Below are 22509 nucleotides of genomic sequence, written 5' to 3'. Positions count from 1 at the left end.
TTCCTAAATGGTGGCCCGCGGGTGGTTTAATTTGACAACCCCAAAATAAAATAAAATTATATATATATACACACATATATATATATATATATATATATATATATATATATATATGGTGAATTTAAAAAACAGAAAATTGATCAGAAATGCAGTGTAGACATTGTTAATGTTGTAAGTCGCCAACTGGCAGCTGCATTAAATAGTACCCGCAAAACACCAGTCTCAACGTCAACAGTGAAGAGTCGATTCCATGATGCTGATTTAATTATCTTCTTGGCCTTCCTTTGATACGGGTGCTGTTCCCCCGGTTTGGTTGCCCGTACCACCCTCTGGAGAGCCAAGTGGTTGAGGGCGGAGCAGTTGTCGTACACAGCCCACCAGAATGCATTAAATGGTGTATAATAGAAGCTTGTAAGGGTCTTAGGGGCCATGCCAAATTTCTTCAGCCAGTCGTTGAATCGTGGTCACTGATTCCTCAAGGACTGCCGCTCATTCCGTTCACCAGCTCCAACCCCGGACTGTCTTGTCTCATTACGCACACCTGGTTCCCATTCCCCCTGATTAGTATGTACACTGTATATATGTGCCCTCTGTTCCCCATTGTCCTTGTTGATTATTGTTTCATGTTCTGTGCAAACTTCAAAACTTTGAAGTCACAAATGTCCTTGATTTTGAACGAAAAGCATTTTTTTGTCCATTAAAAAAAAACATAAAATTGATCAGAAATGCAGTGTAGACATTGTCAATGTTGTAAATGACTATTCTAGCTGGAAACAGCTGATTCTTTAATGGAATATCTACATAGGCGTAGAGAGGCCCATTATGAGCAACCATCACTCCTGTGTTCCAATAGCGCGTTGTGTTAGCTAATCCAAGTTTATCATTTTAAAAGGCTAATTGATCATTAGAAAACCCTTTTTTACATTTATATTAGCACAGCTTAAAACTGACCTCTTTAGACTAGTTGAGTATCTGGAGCATCAGCATTTGTGGGTTTGATTACAGGCTCAAACAAATAATTTTCTTCTGAAACTCGTCAGTCTATTCTTGTTCTGCGAAATGAAGGCTCAAAAAATTGCCAATAAACTGAAGATCTTTTATGGTTCAATTTTATGGTTTTTAAATGGACAAAAAATGTGCTTTTTTTCCAAAACAAGGACATTTTTAAGTGACCCCAAACTTTTGAATGGTAGTGTATATACAACATTTTGGTCTGTTCTGCTGACCACACACAGCATGTCTCGTTGCTCTGGTCTGTGCTGGGAAGACTTTTGGAACATCATCTACAGTGGGGTAAGAAAGTATTTAGTCAGCCACCAATTGTGCAAGTTTTCCCACTTAAAAAGATGAGTGAGGCCTGTAATTTTCATCATAGGTACTCTTCAACTATGACAGACAAAATGAAGAAAAAAAATCCAGAAAATCACATTGTAGGATTTTTAATGAATTTATTTGCAAATTATGGTGGAAAATAAGTATTTGGTCAATAACAAAAGTTTATCTCAATACTTTGTTATAATCCCTTTGTTGGCAATGACAGAGGTTAAACGTTTTCTGTAAGTCTTCACAAGGTTTTCACACACTGTTGCTGGTATTTTGGCCCATTCCTCCATGCAGATGTCCTCTAGAGCAGTGATGTTTTGGGGCTGTTGCTGGCCAACACGGACTTTCAACTCCCTCCAAAGATTTTCTATGGGGTTGCGATCTGGAGACTGGCTAGGCCACTCCAGGACCTTGAAATTCTTCTTACGAAGCCATTCCTTCATTGCCCGGGCGGTATGCTGAAAGACCCAGCCACGTTTCATCTTCAATGCCCTTGCTGATGGAAGGAGGTTTTCACTCAAAATCTCACGATACATGGCCCCATTCATTCTTTCCTTTACACGGATCAGTTGTCCTGGTCCCTTTGCAGAAAAACAGCCCCAAAGCATGATGTTTCCACCCCCATGCTTCACAGTAGGTATGGTGTTCTTTGGATGCAACTCAGCATTCTTTGTCCTCCAAACACGGCGAGTTGAGTTTTTACCAAAAAGTTATATTTTGGTTTCATCTGACCATATGACATTCTCCCAATCTTCTTCTGGATCATCCAAATGCTCTCTAGCAAACTTCAGACGGGCCTGGACATGTACTGGCTTAAGCAGGGGGACACGTCTGGCACTGCAGGATTTGAGTTCCTGGCGGCGTAGTGTGTTACTGATGGTAGCCTTTGTTACTTTGGTCCCAGCTCTCTGCAGGTCATTCACTAGGTCCCCCCGTGTGGTTCTGGGATATTTGCTCACCGTTCTTGTGATCATTTTGACCCCACGGGTTGAGATCTTGCTTGGAGCTCCAGATCGAGGGAGATTATCAGTGGTCTTGTATGTCTTCCATTTCCTAATAATTGCTCCCACAGTTGATTTCTTCAAACCAAGCTGCTTACCTATTGCAGATTCAGTCTTCCCAGCCTGGTGCAAGTCTACAATTTTGTTTCTCGTGTCCTTTGACAGCTCTTTGGTCTTGGTCATAGTGGAGTTTGGAGTGTGACTCTTTGAGGATGTGGACAGGTGTCTTTTATACTGATAACAAGTTCAAACAGGTGCCATTAATACAGGTAACGAGTGGAGGACAGAGGAGCCTCTTAAAGAAGAAGTTACAGGTCTGTGAGAGCCAGAAATCTTGCTTGTTTGTATGTGACCTGTGACTTATTTTCCACCATAATTTGCAAATAAATTCATAAAAAATCCTACAATGTGATTTTCTAGATTTTTTTTTTTCATTTTGTCTGTCATAGTTGAAGTGTACCTATGATGAATTACAGGCCTCTCTCATCATTTTAAGTGGGAGAACTTGCACAATTGGTGGCTGACTACATACCTTTTTGCCCCACTGTACATGTTTAACATGTTTTTCCAGCCATTTATTTATTTATGTCCTTTATGGGCTACTTCATATCCATGAAGAGAGTGGAGATGGAGGAGCAATGCGTCAGCGCAGTCAGGTCATGGACCATCCCCAACTCTGTGAAAGCAGTCCAGCGATTACTGGGGTTCGCCAAGGTTCATCTGAATTCTTCAACACTGTAGTTGCGCCTCTTACCTCTGTGCTGAGAGGAGTTCCCCAGCTGCTTTGTTGGACGGCGGAGGTGGAGAGGGCGTTCAAGACGCTGAAGGCATGCTTCACCACTGCTCCCGTGCTAGCACATCCCGACCCCTCACCCCCCTTCATCATTGATGTGGATGCCTCCGAAGTAGGACTTGGGGCAGTGCTGTCCCAACGCCCCGGATTCCCTCCAAAGCTGTGGCTTCTACTCCAAGCAGGCTCTGAAGGTGTGTAGGCACTGGTCGGATGGGTCTAAACACCCTTTCCTAGTGTGGATGGACCACCACAACTTGGAGTACATCAGGGCAGTGAAGATGCTAAACCCGAGACAGGCCAGGTGGGCTCTATTCTTCGCCGGATTCCAATTCATGCTTTCCTATAGGCCAAGTTCAAAGAATGTGAAGGCGGATGCCCTGTCTCGCCTCTATGACGTAGAGGAGAGGCAGGGAGAGGAGACCCACATCATCCCTCCATTCCGTATTATCGCGCCAGTGGTGTGGGATGTGGACGCCGATATACATCGGGCCCTGGGTACGGAACCACCATCTGCACAGTTCCCGGAGAACTGCTCCATTTGTGCCCAGTCTAAGACACCCAGACACTTCCCTTATGGAAAGCTTCTTCCCCTGCCGGATCCACAATGACCCTGGTCTCACCTCTTGGTGGACTTTGTCACTGACCTTCCCCCCTCCCAGGGGAACACCACCGTTCTCATTGTTGTGAACCGTTTTTCCAAAGCTTGTCACCTCCTTCCTCTGTCTGGGCTCTTTTTACCCACATCTTCCGCCACTACGGGATCCCGGAGGACAGTGTGTCAGACCGTGGCCCTCAGTTCACCTCACGCATATGGAAGGGGTTCATGGAACACCTGGGGGGTCACGGTCAGTCTCACCTCTGGGTACCATCCTCCAGGAAATGGACAGTTGGAGAGGGTCAATCAGGAAGTGGGCAGGTTCCTGAGGTGTTACTGTCAGGACCGGCCGGGCAAGGGGGCAGATTTTCTACCTTGGGCTGAGTATGCACAGAATTCCCTTCGGCACTCCTCCACTAACCTCACTCCTTTCCAGTGCGTATTGGGGTATCAGCCAGCCCTGGCACCTTGGCATCTGAGCCAGACCGAGACCCCTGCCGTAGACGAGTGGTTTTGTCATGCTGAGGAGATCTGGAATGCTGTGCACACTCTTCTCCAGCATTACCGCATTACCACCAAATCCGGACTCTCTTGTCTCATTACGTACACTTGATTCCCATTCAACCTGATTAGTATGTGTATATGTATGCTCTCTGTTCCCCATTGTCCTTGTTGATTATTGCTCCATGTCCATTGGTCTTGTGAGTACCTGTGTTCTGTTGTATCGGCTTGCATATTACCGTATTAGTGTGCACTTGTTATTACGGGTCTCACCCCGTGTATTGTTATTACGGGTCTCGTCCCGTGTATTTTAAAATGATTATACCTTTGTTTGAACAAGGAACACAGACTGAGACCAAGGTCTCTTTTACAGCTGGGCCCTGCATATACATGTTTACACACAGTTTAGGTACGATGATTAAGAAACTACACAAGACAAACAAAACGATCACATATAACACAAAAAAATACAGCATTAGATTACATTTACACACAGGTTATTCCCCTAACAGCACAAGAACTTGCATTACCCGAAACAGTTACAAGCAATACAAAAATAAAAATCCTCCAATAAATATATAAAATCGTCGACAGGGGGACAATAGTCTCAAGTTTAAGTTTAGTCTACAGGCTATTCCATAGGCAAGGAGCGCAACAGAAAAAGGCAGCCATACCCAACTCTGTGGAAATCGCATGGGCCTCAAGTATAATCCATGCTTGAGACCTGGTTTTAGGAATTCTAATTCTAATATTGATGAGTGATGATAAATAAGAAGGTAGTTTATTCAGAAGTGTTTTATAGACAAACACAAGAGCATGTTGTTCTCGTCTCACGGACAGCGAAATCCAACCCACATTTTGATATAAAACACAGTGGTGAGTTCTGTAGCTAACACCCGTAATAAACCTAAGTGCGCAATGATAAGTAGCATCCAGCGATTTAAGTGTTGATGCCATAGCATGCATGTAAATAATATCCCCATAATCTACAACAGACATAAAAGTAGCTTGCACAATTTGTATTGTGTTTGTAGAGGACAAACATGTCCTGTTTCTATAGAGGAAGCCTATAGAAACAGGACAGCCTATTTTTAGCCACTTACAAAGTTCATCAATTTGCATTTTAAAAGACAGTTTATCATCCAACCATATCCCTAAGTGTTTATATGCAGAGACCTGATTAATTTGCTCCTAAGTGCAAGTGTATTTTCAACCAACTTTTTTAACCTATTAAAAATCATAAAATGTGTTTTCTTTGCACTTAAAACAAGTTTCAGCTGTATAAAAGACCCTTGTAATATCTTAAAATCTGTTTCCAGTAATATTAATGCTTGGTCAGCCGTTGAAGCGATAGAGTACATGACAGTGTCATCAGCATATAAATGAATTTGACACTTTCTTATCTCATCACTGATATTGTTTATGTAGAGAGTGAACAGTAATGGACCTTGTGGGACCCCTTTAACCAACTCCAATGGCTCCGACTGGATGCCGTCGAGTCTAACAGCCTGACTTCTATCCTTTAGATAGTCATGAAACCAACGACAGGCATCCAATCCCAGTCCTATTGACGGCAGTTTACCCAAAAGTATTGTATGGTCTACAGTGTCAAAAGCTTTCGATAAATCTATGAACAAGGCATCACAGTGCCTTCTACTATCTAGGCCATTAGTAATATCATTTACAACACGTACAGTGGCCGTAATAGTATTGTGTTTAGGTCTGAAGCCAGATTGATTACTAGAAAGAATATTGTTAACACTTAAAAAAGATTGTAGTTGCCTATTCACCAATGACTCTAGAATTTTAGCCAAACAGGAGAGCTTAGAGATGGGCCGATAATTATCCAATTCACTACCATCACCTCCCTTGAGGAGTGGTAAAACAAAAGTTGTTTTCCAAGATTTAGGAACCTTTCCTAAGACAAATGTTTGATTAAAGATATCAAATTTATTTTAATCAATCAAATTTATTTTATATAGCCCTTCGTACATCAGCTGATATCTCAAAGTGCTGTACAGAAACCCAGCCTAAAACCCCAAACAGCAAGCAATGCAGGTGAAGGAGCACGGTGGCTAGGAAAAACTCCCTAGAAAGGCCAAAACCTAGGAAGAAACCTAGAGAGGAACCAGGCTATGTGGGGTGGCCAGTCCTCTTCTGGCTGTGCCGGGTGGAGATTATAACAAAACATGGTCAAGATGTTCAAATGTTCATAAATGACCAGCATGGTCGAATAATAATAAGGCAGAATAGTTGAAACTGGAGCAGCAGCACAGTCAGGTGGACTGGGGACAGCAAGGAGTCATCATGTCAGGTATTCCTGGGGCATGGTCCTAGGGCTCAGGTCCTCCGAGAGAGAGAAAGAAAGAGAGAATTAGAGAGAGCATATGTGGGATGGCCAGTCCTCTTCTGGCTGTGCCGGGTGGAGATTATAACAGAACATGGCCAAGATGTTCAAATGTTCATAAATGATCAGCATGGTTGAATAATAATAAGGCAGAACAGTTGAAACTGGAGCAGCAGCACAGCCAGGTGGACTGGGGACAGCAAGGAGTCATCATGTCAGGTAGTCCTGGGGCATGGTCCTAGGGCTCAGGTCCTCCGAGAGAGAGAAAGAGAGAAGGAGAGAATTAGAGAACGCACACTTAGATTCACACAGGACACCGAATAGGACAGGAGAAGTACTCCAGATATAACAAACTGACCCTAGCCCACCGACACATAAACTACTGCAGCATAAATACTGGAGGCTGAGACAGGAGGGGTCAGGAGACACTGTGGCCCACTCCGAGGACACCCCCGGACAGGGCCAAACAGGAAGGATATAACCCCACCCACTTTGCCAAAGCACAGCCCCCACACCACTAGAGGGATATCTTCAACCACCAACATACCATCCTGAGACAAGGCTGAGTATAGCCCACAAAGACCTCCGCCACGGCACAACTTAAGGGGGGGGGGGGGGCGCCAACCCAGACAGGATGACCACATCAGTGACTCAACCCACTCAGGTGACGCACCCCCTCCAGGGACGGCATGAGAGAGCCCCAGTAAAGCCAGTGACTCAGCCCCTGTAATAGGGTTAGAGGCAGAGAATCCCAGTGGAAAGAGGGGAACCGGCCAGGCAGAGACAGCAAGGGTGGTTCGTTGCTCCAGAGCCTTTCCGTTCACCCTCCCACTCCTGGGCCAGACTACACTCAATCATATGACCCACTGAAGAGATGAGTCTTCAGTAGAGACTTAAAGGTTGAGAACGAGTTTGCGTCTCTGACATGGGTAGGCAGACCGTTCCATAAAAATGGAGCTCTATAGGAGAAAGCCCTGCCTCCAGCTGTTTGCTTAAAAATTCTAGGGACAATTAGGAGGCCTGCGTCTTGTGACCGTAGCGTACGTGTAGGTATGTACGGCAGGACCAAATCAGAGAGATAGATAGGAGCAAGCCCATGTAATGCTTTGTAGGTTAGCAGTAAAACCTTGAAATCAGCCCTTGCTTTGACAGGAAGCCAGTGTAGAGAGGCTAGCACTGGAGTAATATGATCAAATTTTTTGGTTCTAGTCAGGATTCTAGCAGCCGTATTTAGCACTAACTGAAGTTTATTTATTGCTTTATCCGGGTAGCCGGAAAGTAGAGCATTGCAGTAGTCTAACCTGGAAGTGACAAAAGCATGGATTAATTTTTCTGCATCATTTTTGGACAGAAAGTTCCTGATTTTTGCAATGTTACGTAGATGGAAAAAAGCTGTCCTTGAAATGGTCTTGATATGTTCTTCAAAAGAGAGATCAGGGTCCAGAGTAACGCCGAGGTCCTTCACAGTTTTATTTGAGACGACTGTACAACCATTAAGATTAATTGTCAGATTCAACAGAAGATCTCTTTGTTTCTTGGGACCTAGAACAAGCATCTCTGTTTTGTCCGAGTTTAAAAGTAGAAAGTTTGCAGCCATCCACTTCCTTATGTCTGAAACACATTCTTCTAGCAAGGGCAATTTTGGGGCTTCACCATGTTTAACATAGCAGTGAAAGTTAACATTATGTTTTCGAATAACATCCCCAAGAGGTAAAATATATAGTGAAAACAATAATGGTCCTAAAACGGAACCTTGAGGAACACCGAATTTTACAGTTGATTTGTCAGAGGACAGACCATTCACAGAGACAAACTGATATCTTTCCGACAGATAAGATCTAAACCAGGCCAGAACTTGTCCGTGTAGACCAATTTGGGTTTCCAATCTCTCCAAAAGAATGTGGTGATCGATGGTATCAAAAGCAGCACTAAGGTCTAGGAGCACGAGGACAGATGCAGAGCCTCGGTCCGATGCCATTAAAATGTCATTTACCACCTTCACAAGTGCCGTCTCAGTGCTATGATGGGGTCTAAAACCAGACTGAAGCATTTCGTATACATTGTTTGTCTTCAGGAAGGCAGTGAGTTGTTGCGCAACAGCCTTTTCTAAAATTTTTGAGAGGAATGGAAGATTCGATATAGGCCGATAGTTTTTTATATTTTCTGGGTCAAGGTTTGGCTTTTTCAAGAGAGGCTTTATTACTGCCACTTTTAGTGAGTTTGGTACACATCCGGTGGATAGAGAGACGTTTATTATGTTCAACATAGGAGGGCCAAGCACAGGAAGCAGCTCTTTCAGTAGTTTAGTTGGAATAGGGTCCAGTATGCAGCTTGAAGGTTTAGAGGCCATGATTATTTTCATCATTGTGTCAAGAGATATAGTACTAAAACACTTGAGTGTCTCTCTTGATCCTAGGTCCTGGCAGAGTTGTGCAGACTCAGGACAACTGAGCTTTGAAGGAATACGCAGATTTAAGGAAGAGTCCGTAATTTGCTTTCTAATAATCATAATCTTTTCCTCAAAGAAGTTCATGAATTTATCACTGCTAAAGTGAAAGTCATCCTCTCTTGGGGAATGCTGCTTTTTAGTTAGCTTTGCGACAGTATCAAAAAGGAATTTCGGATTGTTCTTATTTTCCTCAATTAAGTTAGAAAAATAGGATGATCGAGCAGCAGTAAGGGCTCTTCGGTACTGCACAGTACTGTCTTTCCAAGCTAGTCGGAAGACTTCCAGTTTGGTGTGTCGCCATTTCCGTTCCAATTTTCTGGAAGCTTGCTTCAGAGCTCGGGTATTTTCTGTATACCAGGGAGCTAGTTTCTTATGAGAAATGTTTTTAGTTTTTAGGGGTGCAACTACATCTAGGGTATTGCGCAAGGTTAAGTTGAGTTCCTCAGTTAGGTGGTTAACTGATTTTTGTCCTCTGGCGTCCTTGGGTAGACAGAGGGAATCTGGAAGGACATCAAGGAATCTTTGTGTTGTCTGTGAATTTATAGCACGACTTTTGATGATCCTTGGTTGGGGTCTGAGCAGATTATTTGTTGCAATTGCAAACGTAATAAAATGGTGGTCCGATAGTCCAGGATTATGAGGAAAAACATTAAGATCCACAACATTTATTCCATGGGACAAAACTAGGTCCAGCGTATGACTGTGACAGTGAGTGGGTCCAGAGACATGTTGGACAAAACCCACTGAGTCGATGATGGCTCCGAAAGCCTTTTGGAGTGGGTCTGTGGACTTTTCCATGTGAATATTAAAGTCACCAAAGATTAGAATATTATCCGCTATGACTACAAGGTCCGATAGGAATTCAGGGAACTCAGTGAGGAACGCTGTATATGGCCCAGGAGGCCTGTAAACAGTAGCTATAAAAAGTGATTGAGTAGGCTGCATAGATTTCATGACTAGAAGCTCAAAAGACGAAAACGTCTTTTTTTTTTTTGTAAATTGAAATTTGCTATCGTAAATGTTAGCAACACCTCCGCCTTTGCGGGATGCACGGGGGATATGGTCACTAGTGTAGCCAGGAGGTGAGGCCTCATTTAACACAGTAAATTCATCAGGCTTAAGCCATGTTTCAGTCAGGCCAATCACATCAAGATTATGATCAGTGATTAGTTCATTGACTATAATTGCCTTTGAAGTAAGGGATCTAACATTAAGTAGCCCTATTTTGAGATGTGAGGTATCATGATCTCTTTCAATAATGACAGGAATGGAGGTGGTCTTTATCCTAGTGAGATTGCTAAGGCGAACACCGCCATGTTTAGTTTTGCCCAACCTAGGTCGAGGCACAGACACGGTCTCAATGGTGATAGCTGAGCTGACTACACTGACTGTGCTAGTGGCATATGCGTCACTACACCAGCAATAATAGGTGCCGCACACTTGAGTAAATATGGATCCAGCTTGTCAGCACCTAATGATTTCTTAGAATCTATAGCAGATAGTGCATATAAGTCCTCATCTTCTGTGACTTTTTGAAAATTAAAAAACGGCTTACTGTTTTTCACATCAGCTGAAAGCCGAGGGGCTGAAACAATAGACCGGTCAGGATCATGTTGGCCATTTTTTCTTTCAAAAAGAAAACCAGCAGAAATAAAATGCTTATTAAAAATATCACAAATTTCAGTTCGGTCACTGATGATCACAGATTCCGATGTAATTTGCTTCGGCAGGGAAGTCAAGGAGTTTCCTCGTTTAAGTGAGTTAACAGTTTTCCAGAATTTAGCGGGATCACCAGCAGACTCTGTCAGAGCATCAAGAAAACACCGAGATTTTGCCTTCTTTATTCCTCCGGTCCATTTATTTCTCAATTGCCTAAAAAGCACCCAATCAGCTGTTTCACCAGTTGTCCTTGCCAAGGCCCATGCTTGATTCTTTTGCAGAAAAAGGATTTTCAAATCACAGGAGAACCAAGGATTAGTTCATTTTTAGTCGCTTTAACGGGAGGTTGAGGATCAGCGTTGCAGAGGTGTTGTTGCCTACTCTCACCACCTGGGGTTGGCCTGTAAGGAAATCTAGGATCCAGTTGCACAGGGAGGAGTTCAAACCCAAGGCCCCTAGCTTAGTGGTGAGTTTGGAGGGAAATATGGTGTTAAAAGCTGAATATAGTAAAGCTTAAAGTTAAAGCTATCTAATTAATGTAACATTCAACCTGAAAATGAGTGTAACATCCCATGGCCACATTTTGAGCTTACTGTAGCTATACATTTTCTTCTTATGTAATCATGTTCAATATAGCATGCATAGGTTATCGTAAGTCTGTGGAGATCTTCACAATTGCTGTAATAATCTGTGCAGAATCTCGAGCAGCATTGATCACTTGCACCATTTATGTATGTAATCTCAACTGCAATTAATGTCATTTGGTTGTGCTATTAGATGAAGCACAGTGAAATTACATTAATCTGTTGAATAAATGTAAATAATTCTGACATTGTATTCCCATTTCAATTTTGCTGTGCTTTTAAATGGTTGAAAGCTCAGTGATAGACATTTGGGTGACAAACTAAGCCAAATATCAGTCATTGTTTTTCCATTGGAATTTGGTTGTGCTTTTAGATGGTGGAAAGCATGGTGATAACACACTGGAAATTCAACTAACTTTTGGCTGTCTTTTTGAGTGAGTGAACATAGGTTTTAATCTCATTGATCAACGTCTCAACCAAATATTACCCAGTTATCCACATTGAAATGACGTGGTGTGCCCAGTGGGTGCCTTCTCTGACTGAAGAACAAACTGATTGGAGTTTGATACTACTTCTCTCTCCGGCATTGGGTTGTAGGTTGGCACATTGCCAGCTAGGGAATGGACCCATGCATGTTATGGAGCACTCAGAATGTCTTTATCACCTGGCATATGCTTTAGAATGGTACAGGTGGATGAGAACACTGCTTAGTAGGAGATAGCAATGCTTTCAGAATCGACTGGGTGTGAAACCACAGCAGGTTACAGTTTTAGCACCGAAGTGAATCTGATCACTTCATGTTATTCATGTCTTATTGTTGACAGGATTTGGAATCTCTGAGCTTTAATGAATAAAAGTCTGCACCTTTCTTTATTGCGGTTTAATTTTGGATGTGTGATGACTACTGACTTGTTTGAACTGTTTCAGCCCATCTCTTCATTAAGTGAACTGCAATCTACCTTACAAGCTCTAGGCTAGAGATATGATAAATGATCTGATTTGCTCTTTAAAGGTCTTCGTGCTGAGTGAAGTCGATGCAACACGGCATACTGTATATTGTCATTCGCTGCATCAGGATTGTTGTAACGATAAAACAAGCAGTATAGGATATCAGAAATTCTACAAATTCATTGCATCTTGTGGCATTGTTAGTGACATTATTAACTGACTGTATCAGTATGGGGGGAAAAAGTACTAATATAAAACAATATTTTTTGTCCTTGCAAGCGTTAGTATTTCTTGAGATGCCCATGTGGGATATCTAGTCATCCAGACCTCTAAACAAACAGCTAAGCTAATTTCCTGACTTTGGAGGAAGTTTTGTCTGGGCTTTTTCTGCATCCATCTCTGATGTGTGCCTGCAGTGAATTAGTTTGATAGACACTGCTGGAGGTGTCTAATGGTTCATGTTTCCAAGGCAGTCTAATTTGTATGGTCATATTTTATCTGTAGCTCATGTCTTTATCCCTATCTAACCTCTCCTCAGATCCTCTCTGGATTTTTCCTCTGCATCTTTGGAGGATGTACCTAGAGTAGCTACAGTAATGAAATTGCTGAATGTCTAAAGGAAAATTGAACTGTACATAGTTCAATATGGGTATTACAAGTCTTTCATTCAGATTTACCTTTATCTACACATACGCCTAATACATACATAAAACACTATTATTTATGTTGATTATTTGTTTAGGATGTTATAATTATGCAATTATGCATTTTATTGGATAAGGAGCAGCAATATTAACAATGGATCACAATGATGGGCTTCAACTTACAGCATATTTCTCCACAGACAAATAATGATAGCAACACCTTTGACGTACCATGGTATAATACCATTCAAAGTGTGAATTTACTACCCCGCCATTGTTGATGCCCATGGCTGTATCTTGCAGCTGTTGTTAACCTGTCAGTGTAGAGGGTCGAGGCCAAAATTCCTAGAGGCAGCAGTTCCTCTCGAAGTGGCTCTGTTAAAATTGCATGAATACATTTCCACAGTAATGTTCTATCTATTATGGTTGAATGAAGAGCTGTTAATTAATGATGCTTCAGAAGAAATGTGTGTTAGGCTACTTCACTGGGTTTCTAGGCAATACCGTTTGTTACACTCAAAAGCATCTCTCAAGATAATTACAGGGAAAATGGTCTATTGTGTCTTTACAATGCTCAACAATAAGCAACTCAGCACCTGACTATTAAATCAAATCAAATCACATTTGATTTGAGACAGGCTTCGTAAACAATAGCTGTAACAGTCTAACAGTGAAATGCTTACTTCAGGGCCCATCCCAACAATGCAGAGAGATAAAATAAAGAAATAATAGAAAAATAATAATAGAAGGAATAAATACACAATGAGTAACAATAACTTGGCTATAAACATAGGGTCCCAGTATTGAGTCGATGTGCAGGTGTACTACATGTAGGTAATTGAGGTAGATACAGTACATGGGCAAAAGTATGTGGACAACCTTCAATTTCAGCAACACCCGTTGTTGACAGGTGTATAAAATTGAGCACAGAGCCATGCAATCTCCATAGACAAACACTGGCAGTAGAGAGGCCTGTACTGAAGAGCTCAGTGACTTCCAACGTGGCACCGTCATAGGATGCCATCTTTCCAGCAAGTCAGTTTGTCAAATTTCTGCCCTGCTAGAGCTTTAAGTGCTGTCAATGTGAAGTGGAAACATCTAGGAGTAACAACGGCTCAGCTGCAAAGTAGTAGACTACATAATCTCACAGAACAGATCCGCAGAGTGCTGAATCATGTACTGAGTAAAAAGCACCTGTCCTCGTTTGCAACACTCCCTACCGAGATCCAAACTACATCTGGAAGCAACGTCAACACAATAACTGTTCGTCGGGAGCTTCATGAAATGGGTTTCCCTGGCCGAGCAGCCGCACCCAAGCTTAAGACCACAATGCGCAATGCCAAGCATAGGCTGGAGTGATGTAATACTCGCCGCTATTGGACTCTGGAGCAGTGGAAACACGTTCTCTGGAGTGATGAATCATGTTTCACCATCTGTCAGTCCGACAGACAATTCTGGGTTTGGCGGATGCCAGGAGAATGCTGCCTGCCTGAATGCATTGTGCCAACTGTAAAGTTTGGTGGAGGAGGAATAATGATCTTAGGCTGTTTTTCATGGTTCGGGCTAGGCCCCTTCCACTGAAGGAAAATCTTAACACTACAGAAAAAAATGACATTCTAGATGACTCTGTGCTTCTAACTTTTTGGCAACAGTTTGAGGAAGGCCCTTTCCTGTTTCAGAATGGCAATGCCCCTGTGCAAAAAGCAAGGTCCATACAGAAATTGTTTGTCAAGATCGGTTTTGAAGAACTTGACTGGCCTGCACAGAGCCCTGACCTCAACCCCATCAAACACCTTTGGGATGAATTGGAACGCTGACTGCGAGCCAGGCCTAATCACTCAACATCAATTCCTGACCTTACTAATGCTCTTGTGGCTGAAGCAAGTCCCCACATCAATGTTCCACCATCTAGTGGAAAGCCTTCCCAGAAGAGTGGAGGCTGTTATAGCAGCAAAGGGGGGACCAACTTCATATTAATGCCCATGATTCTGAAATGAGATGTTCAACCAGCAGTTGTCCACATACTTTTGGCCATGCAGTGTATGTAAATAAAGGTAAGGATAAAGTGACTATGCAAAAGGATAGAAAATAAACAGTAGCAGCATTATATATGATGAATGAAAATACAGTGCCTTGCAAAAGTATTCGGCCCCCTTGAACTTTGCGAACTTTTGCCACATTTCACGCTTCAAACATAAAGATATAAAACTGTAATTTTTTTTTTGAAGAATCAACAACAAGTGGGACACAATCATGAAGTGGAACGACATTTATTGGATATTTCAAACTTTTTTAACAAAATCAAAAACTGAAAAATTGGGCGTGCAAAATTATTCAGCCCCCTTAAGTTAATACTTTGTAGCGCCACCTTTTGCTGCGATTACATCTGTAAGTCGCTTGGGGTATGTCTCTATCAGTTTTGCACATCGAGAGACTAACATTTTTTCCCATTCCTCCTTGCAAAACAGCTCGAGCTCAGTGAGGTTGGATGGAGAGCATTTGTGAACAGCAGTTTTCAGTTCTTTCCACAGATTCTCGATTGGATTCAGGTCTGGACTTTGACTTGGCCATTCTAACACCTGGATATGTTTATTTTTGAACCATTCCATTGTAGATTTTGCTTTATGTTTTGGATCATTGTCTTGTTGGAAGACAAATCTCCGTCCCAGTCTCAGGTCTTTTGCAGACTCCATCAGGTTTTCTTCCAGAATGGTCCTGTATTTGGCTCCATCCATCTTCCCATCAATTTTAACCATCTTCCCTGTCCCTGCTGAAGAAAAGCAGGCCCAAACCATGATGCTGCCACCACCATGTTTGACAGTGGGGATGGTGTGTTCAGGGTGATGAGCTGTGTTGCTTTTACGCCAAACATAACGTTTTGCATTGTTGCCAAAAAGTTCAATTTTGGTTTCATCTGACCAGAGCACCTTCTTCCACATGTTTGGTGTGTCTCCCAGGTGGCTTGTGGCAAACTTTAAACAACACTTTTTATGGATATCTTTAAGAAATGGCTTTCTTCTTGCCACTCTTCCATAAAGGCCAGATTTGTGCAATATACGACTGATTGTTGTCCTATGGACAGAGTCTCCCACCTCAGCTGTAGATCTCTGCAGTTCATCCAGAGTGATCATGGGCCTCTTGGCTGCATCTCTGATCAGTCTTCTCCTTGTATGAGCTGAAAGTTTAGAGGGACGGCCAGGTCTTGGTAGATTTGCAGTGGTCTGATACTCCTTCCATTTCAATATTATCACTTGCACAGTGCTCCTTAGGATGTTTAAAGCTTGGGAAATCTTTTTGTATCCAAATCCGGCTTTAAACTTCTTCACAACAGTATCTCGGACTTGCCTGGTGTGTTCCTTGTTCTTCATGATGCTCTCTGCGCTTTTGACGGACCATCACAGTGCAGGTGCATTTATACGGAGACTTGATTACACACAGGTGGATTGTATTTATCATCATTAGTCATTTAGGTCAACATTGGATCATTCAGAGATCCTCACTGAACTTCTGGAGAGAGTTTGCTGCACTGAAAGTAAAGGCGCTGAATAATTTTGCACGCCCAATTTTTCAGTTTTTGTTAAAAAAAATTGAAATATCCAATAAATGTCGTTCCACTTCATGATTGTGTCCCACTTGTTGTTGATTCTTCACAAACAAATACAGTTTTATATCTTTATGTTTGAAGCCTGAAATGTGGCAAAAGGTCGCAAAGTTCAAGGGGGCCGAATACTTTCGCAAGGCACTGTAGTTAGTGCAAAAAGGGTCAATGCAGATAGTCCGGGTAGCAATTAGTTAACTATCAGCAAAGCGAGTGAAGGAACTTAGATTCATGCTCAGCTCAGATTTGCTAAATCCTTTCCTTTTTCCCCCTTGCTAGCTCTGATGTTGCTGATAGCTTCTTTGTTGAGGAAAATGTACTTACTATTACTGTGATATGTGGTTGTCCCACCAAGCTATCTTAAGATGAATGCATTAACTGTAAGTCACTCTTGGTAAGAGCCTCTGCGAAATTCCTAAACTGTCAATGTAAAAATGTAGAATCACCCTATAAATTCTATGAACAAAGAATCGAGTGACACAGATATGTTATGGGAAATTAGAACATGACATTGCGATTCATTTCAGAAAGGTCTCCTGGAGCAGCAGATAAACCATATGGATCTTTCACACCTTCCTGCCTTTGAAGTGAGATATCCCAGCAGGAAATCCCCCAAATGAGGGATCAAATTCTGTTTGATGCCTTCTCTCACTGCATTGCAACATAAAACAATGAACTGAGATGCTTTTATGGTTGGCCACTGACTTGCATATAACCAAACTTGATGTTTTCCTCTCCACCCATGCGTCCGTTTATGACCCGCCGCTGCAATATGACACCACGTTCAGGTTGACATCATGTCATCCAGCAATCTGTTTAGTCATTCATACTACTTTTTTAAGTGTGTGAGTGTCTTGTTGGTACGTTAGAGATTCTGTTAGAATGTTTATAGATTTAATGATATCATATATGGCAGCAGCAACCACGTACACTGCAGTGCTCACAACCTTATTGTTGCCCTGGAATGCAACCTTTTCACCGGGTTACAAGATGGCACTCAAATGGCCTGGGCTGTCAAATGTGCCATGGTGATGACCACCCTGTTTTTACAAACCCAGTGCTCCCTTTCACAAACACGGTGCATCTGTTATTTAGCCTGCTGTCTTGCTCTGACTTGAGGTTAAAGGATAGACTACTCAGCCTATGGAAGCTTGAACGTCTAAATAGAATATTACGCTCAATCCACAATTCTGACCTAAATTCATCAACATTTCCTCCAGTAGGCCTAACTGTAGCATCTGCATGAACGTTAAGCTCTTACATTTGCTGTGCTGGTATAACATCATGTGATTGTGAAAAGCAACACTTTTTCTGATTTTAAATAATGAACAAGAATATGACAATATTAGTCTGTGAGTACCCCTATACCACAACAAACTGGTCTCTATTTCAGGCCTAAAGCAAAACATCTAAAGTAAATCCCCACTGTGATTCCATGGCTCTGACCCCATTACGTGGGCTTAGTCACTGGCTTACTAGTGCTGTTCCGTGCCATCCCTAGGAGGGGTGCATCACTTGAGTGGGTTGAGTCACTGACGTGATCTTCCTGCCTAGGATGCCGCCCCCTCGGGTTTGTGCCGTGGTGGAGATCTTCGTGGGCTATACTCAGCATTGTCTCAGGGTAGTAAGTTGGTGGTTTGCGGATATCCCTCTAGTGGTGTGGGAGCTGTGATTTGGCAAAGTGGGTGGGGTTATATCTAGCCTGGTTGGCTCTGTCCAGGGGTATAGTCGTACAGGGCCACAGTGTCTACCGACCCCCCCTTGTCTCAGCCTCCAGTATCTATGCTGCAATAGTTTATGTGTCGGGGGGCTAGGGTGTCTGTTTTATCTGGTGTATTTCTCCTGTCTTATCCAGTGTCCTGTGTGAATGTAAATATGCTCCCTCTAATTCTCTCTCTCCCTGCCCTCCCGGAACCTGAGTCCTGGGACCATGCCTCAGGACTACCTGGCCTGATTACTCCTTGCTGTCCCCAGTCCACATGTCCGTGCTGCTGCTCCAATTTCTGTTCTGCCTGTGGCTATGGAACCCTGACCTGTTCACCGGACATGCTACCTTGTCCCAGACCTGCTGTTTTTGACTCTCTCTCTCTACAGCACCTGCTGTCTTGAACTCTTAATGCTGGGCTATGAGAAACCAACTGACCTACTGTATACTCCTGTTGCACCCTTTACAACCACTGTGTTATTATTAGACCCTCCTGGTCATCTATGAGCGTTTGAACATCTTGGCCGTGTGCAGTTATAATCTCCACCCGGCACAGCTAGAAGAAGACTGGCCACCCCTCAGAGCTTGGTTCTTCTCTAGGTTTCTTCCTAGGTTCCTGCCTTTCTAGGGAGTTTTTCCTAGCCACCGTGCTTCTACATCTGCATTGCTTGATGTTTTAGGCTGGGTTTCTAACGGTCGTCTGATGAAGAAGGATCGGACCAAAGCGCAGCGTCGTAAGCTTTCATGATTTTTATTAACACTGAACACTATAACAAAATAACAAAGTGAGAAACGACAATGAACAGTTCTGTCAGGTGCAGAAAACACTAAACAGAAAATAACTACCCACAAACCCAAGTGGGGAAAAGGTGCACCCCCCCAGAGGTGCAGATTCCGGCCGCAAAACCTGACTCTAAAGGGGAGTGTCCGGGTGGGCTTCCTTCACGGCAGGGGCTCTGGTGCGGGACGTAGACCCCCCTCCGTCTCTGGCTCCCCCCACTTTGGTGGCGCCTCTGGTGCGGGGACCCTCGCCGCCGACCCCGGACTGGGCACCCTCGTTGCGGGCCCCGGACAGGGCACCCTCGTTGCTGGAGGCTCCGGACTGGGCACCGTCGTTGCCGGAGGCTCCGGACTGGGCACCGTCGTTGCCGGAGGCTCCGGACTGGGCACCGTCGTCGCCGGATGCTCCGGACTGGGCACCGTCGTCGCCGGATGCTCCGGACTGGGCACCGTCGTCGCCGGATGCTCCGGACTGGGCACCGTCGTCGCCGGAGGCTCCGGACTGGGCACCGTCGTCGCCGGAGGCTCCGGACTGGGCACCGTCGTTGCCGGAGGCTCCGGACTGGAGACCGTCTCTGGAGGCTCCGTACTGGAGACCGTCTCTGGAGGCTCCGGACTGGAGACCGTCTCTGGAGGCTCCGGACTGGAGACCGTCTCTGGAGGCTCCGGACTGGAGACCGTCTCTGGAGGCTTCGTGCCATGACTACTCACTGGAGGCTTCCTGCCATGACTACTCACTGGAGGCTTTATGTCATGGATCATCACTGGAGGCTTCTTGCCATGGATCATCACTGGAGGCTTCGTGCCATGGATCATCACTGGAGGCTTCTTGCCATGGATCATCACTGGAGGCTTCGTGCCATGGATCATCACAGGAGGCTTCGTGCCATGGATCATCACTGAAGGCTTCTTGCCATGGATCATCACTGGAGGCTTCGTGCCATGGATCATCACTGGAGGCTTCATGCCATGGATCATCACTGGAGGCTTCATGCCATGGATCATCACTGGAGGCTTCATGCCATGGATCATCACTGGAGGCTTCTTGCCATGGATCATTACTGGAGGCTTCATGCCATGGATCATCACTGGAAGCTTCTTGCCATGGATCATCACTGGAGGCTTCGTGCCATGGATCATCACTGGAGGCTTCTTGCCATGGATCATCACTGGAGGCTTCGTGCCATGGATCATCACTGGAGGCTTCTTGCCATGGATCATCACGGAGGCTTGCCGTCCAGGATGTCCTCCCATGTCCAGTCCACCTTACCACACTGCTTGGTCCGCTTGTGGTGGGTAGTTCTGTAACGGTCGTCTGAATAAGAAGGATCGGACCAAAGCGCAGCGTGGTAAGTGTTCATGAATTTTATTAACACTGAACACTATAACAAAATAACAAAGTGAGAAACGATGACGAACAGTTCTGTCAGGTGCAGGAAACACTAAACAGAAAATAACTACCCACAAACCCAGGTGGGGAAAAGGCTATGTAAGTATGATTCTCAATCAGAGACAATGATAGACAGCTGCCTCTGATTGAGAACCAGACCCGGCCAAACACAAAGAAATAGAAAACAAAGAAATGAAGAAACTAGAATGCCCACCCTAGTCACACCCTGGCCTAACCAAAATTGAGAATAAAAGCCTCTCTATGGCCAGGGCGTGACAATAATGCCTAGTTGATTACATCACAAACGTTGTTTGCGAGAGCAGACCGCGGTTTAGAAACATTCATGTCAGCCATATCCCCTGATTGTAGCTAATCACAGTAACATTTTTGTCAAGGTCTTTATTTTATCTACCTTTGAGTAATTTGAGTTAGATATAATTCCAATAATCAATACAAGTCTTTCTTACCTGTATCAGGTAAGAAACAGGGGAGAGTGGGTAAAAGTTTGGGAAGGGGCGTAGGTCTATCCATTGTCGACCTGAAACAGGTGAGTTTACTTTATGGAAAAGTGTGTAATTCTCATAACAGTGTTTATTGTCATGTATTTCCTTCCTTATTCATAGCTTGTATCATTTGTCAGGTACATGTTCATGCATTTAGTTGTTTTGTTCCAACATGTAGGCCTAAAAGGAATGCTGTGATAACAACATAGGCATATTACCTGATGCCACCTGTTAATAATATTGTGGTAGTATATTCCACTAACACAGGCTTCCTGACATAGAGGGTATTTCATTCATTTGGTTTCAGTCCTTTGAATTCTACTAAGGGGCCAGAGTTCCTGTCAAGAAGCACGGTTTCAAATACTCCTACAGTTTTGCTTCAGTACTGCAGTTCAACTGACGCCTGGTCCAGAAAGACAAAATTCCTAATAAGACACTTTAGTCATCACCTTTGTGCACAGAACATTCATTGAAATACTCAAATAATTGTAGCTGAGAACACATTTTTTTCCATCACTCACAGCCGTAGATGTAAAAATGTTATATTCCACCATGTCTGCCATGCTTTTTTTGACGTCATCGCTGCTTGCACTGCTCCCTTTGCGCAGTGTGCATGTGCTAGTGTGCATGTGATGATGGTCCGTATAAACCGGATGCACTATAGATGGTCCATGAATTAGGGTATGCGAAAGTGAGTAGATTATCTTGGAAACAACTGTTGGCCATTTTAGACACAGTCCCCAGTTCTTATTATACCTCAGTAGTAGTGCTGCAGTGGATAGCAGCTGTCTTACGGGCTCCTGACCAATTATGCTATTTTGTGTTTTTTTTACACTGATCTCAACTATTTTTTGCACACAATGTCTCCGGCATCATTTCCTATGACCGAAAACAGCTTCTGGACATCAGTACAGCAATCACTAACCTCAATTTGGATCAACATTTCTACTTCAACAAGTCCGAAGCTCTGGAAATTATGCTTGTTTTGGACCAGACCCTAATCCCTGGGACTCGAAAAAGGAAGCAGCGTCAAAAGAGAGGCCAGCGAGGCAACATCCTGACGATACTACGGTAGGCGAGCAAATAGATCGCCATTGCCTTCTGTTCTATTGGCGAACGTCCAGTCACTTGAGATCAAACTGGATGAGCTCCATTAGAGACTATCCTATCCACGGGACCTGAACATTCTTAATATCCCATGTTTCTCTGAGCCGTGGCTGAACGGAGACATGGATAACATACTGAACATCTCGCTTGTTTTTCTATGCATCCTTAAGACCGGAAGGCAAACTCAGGTAAGATGAAGGGAGGAGGGTGTGTGTCTCTTTGTTAACAATAGCTGGTGCACAATCTCTAATGTTAAGGAAGTCTCTAGTTTTTGCTCGCCTGAGTTAGAATAGCTCATGATAAGCTGCAGACCATACTATTTACTGAGTTTGTATCTATATTTTTCGTAGCTGTATATTTACCATCCCAAACTGATGTTGTCACTAAGATTGGAATCAACAAGCTGTATTGGGCCATATGCAAACAAGAAAATGCAGATTCAGAGGCGGCATTACTCGTGGCCGGTGATTTTAATGCAGGGAAAATGTCAATACATTTTACTTCATTTTTACAATCATGTCACCTGTGCTACAAGAGGCGACAAAACTCTAAATCACATATGCTCCACATACAGAAATGCAT

General features: G+C 43.5%; 2 protein-coding genes across 3 annotated transcripts in view; one reads left to right on the top strand and one right to left on the bottom strand.

Annotated features, from left to right (window-relative positions):
* LOC110494603 (E3 ubiquitin-protein ligase PDZRN3-B) overlaps positions 1 to 22509 on the top strand; it is a 562549-nt gene that overhangs the window by 153239 nt on the left and 386801 nt on the right. The window lies entirely within an intron of this gene.
* Positions 19090 to 20181, bottom strand: LOC149976103 (uncharacterized). Its single transcript, XM_090206552.1, has one exon. It carries the CDS (start codon positions 20179 to 20181, stop codon positions 19090 to 19092), a length of 1092 nt encoding a protein of 363 aa, XP_090062678.1.

The sequence above is a fragment of the Oncorhynchus mykiss genome, chromosome 17, assembly GCF_057628025.1.
Source record: "Oncorhynchus mykiss isolate SJ-2025 chromosome 17, ASM5762802v1, whole genome shotgun sequence".
In the NCBI taxonomy this organism is placed as follows: domain Eukaryota; kingdom Metazoa; phylum Chordata; class Actinopteri; order Salmoniformes; family Salmonidae; genus Oncorhynchus; species Oncorhynchus mykiss.
Note: the sequence above shows the minus strand (reverse complement) of the source record. Positions and strands in the feature narration are given on the sequence as shown.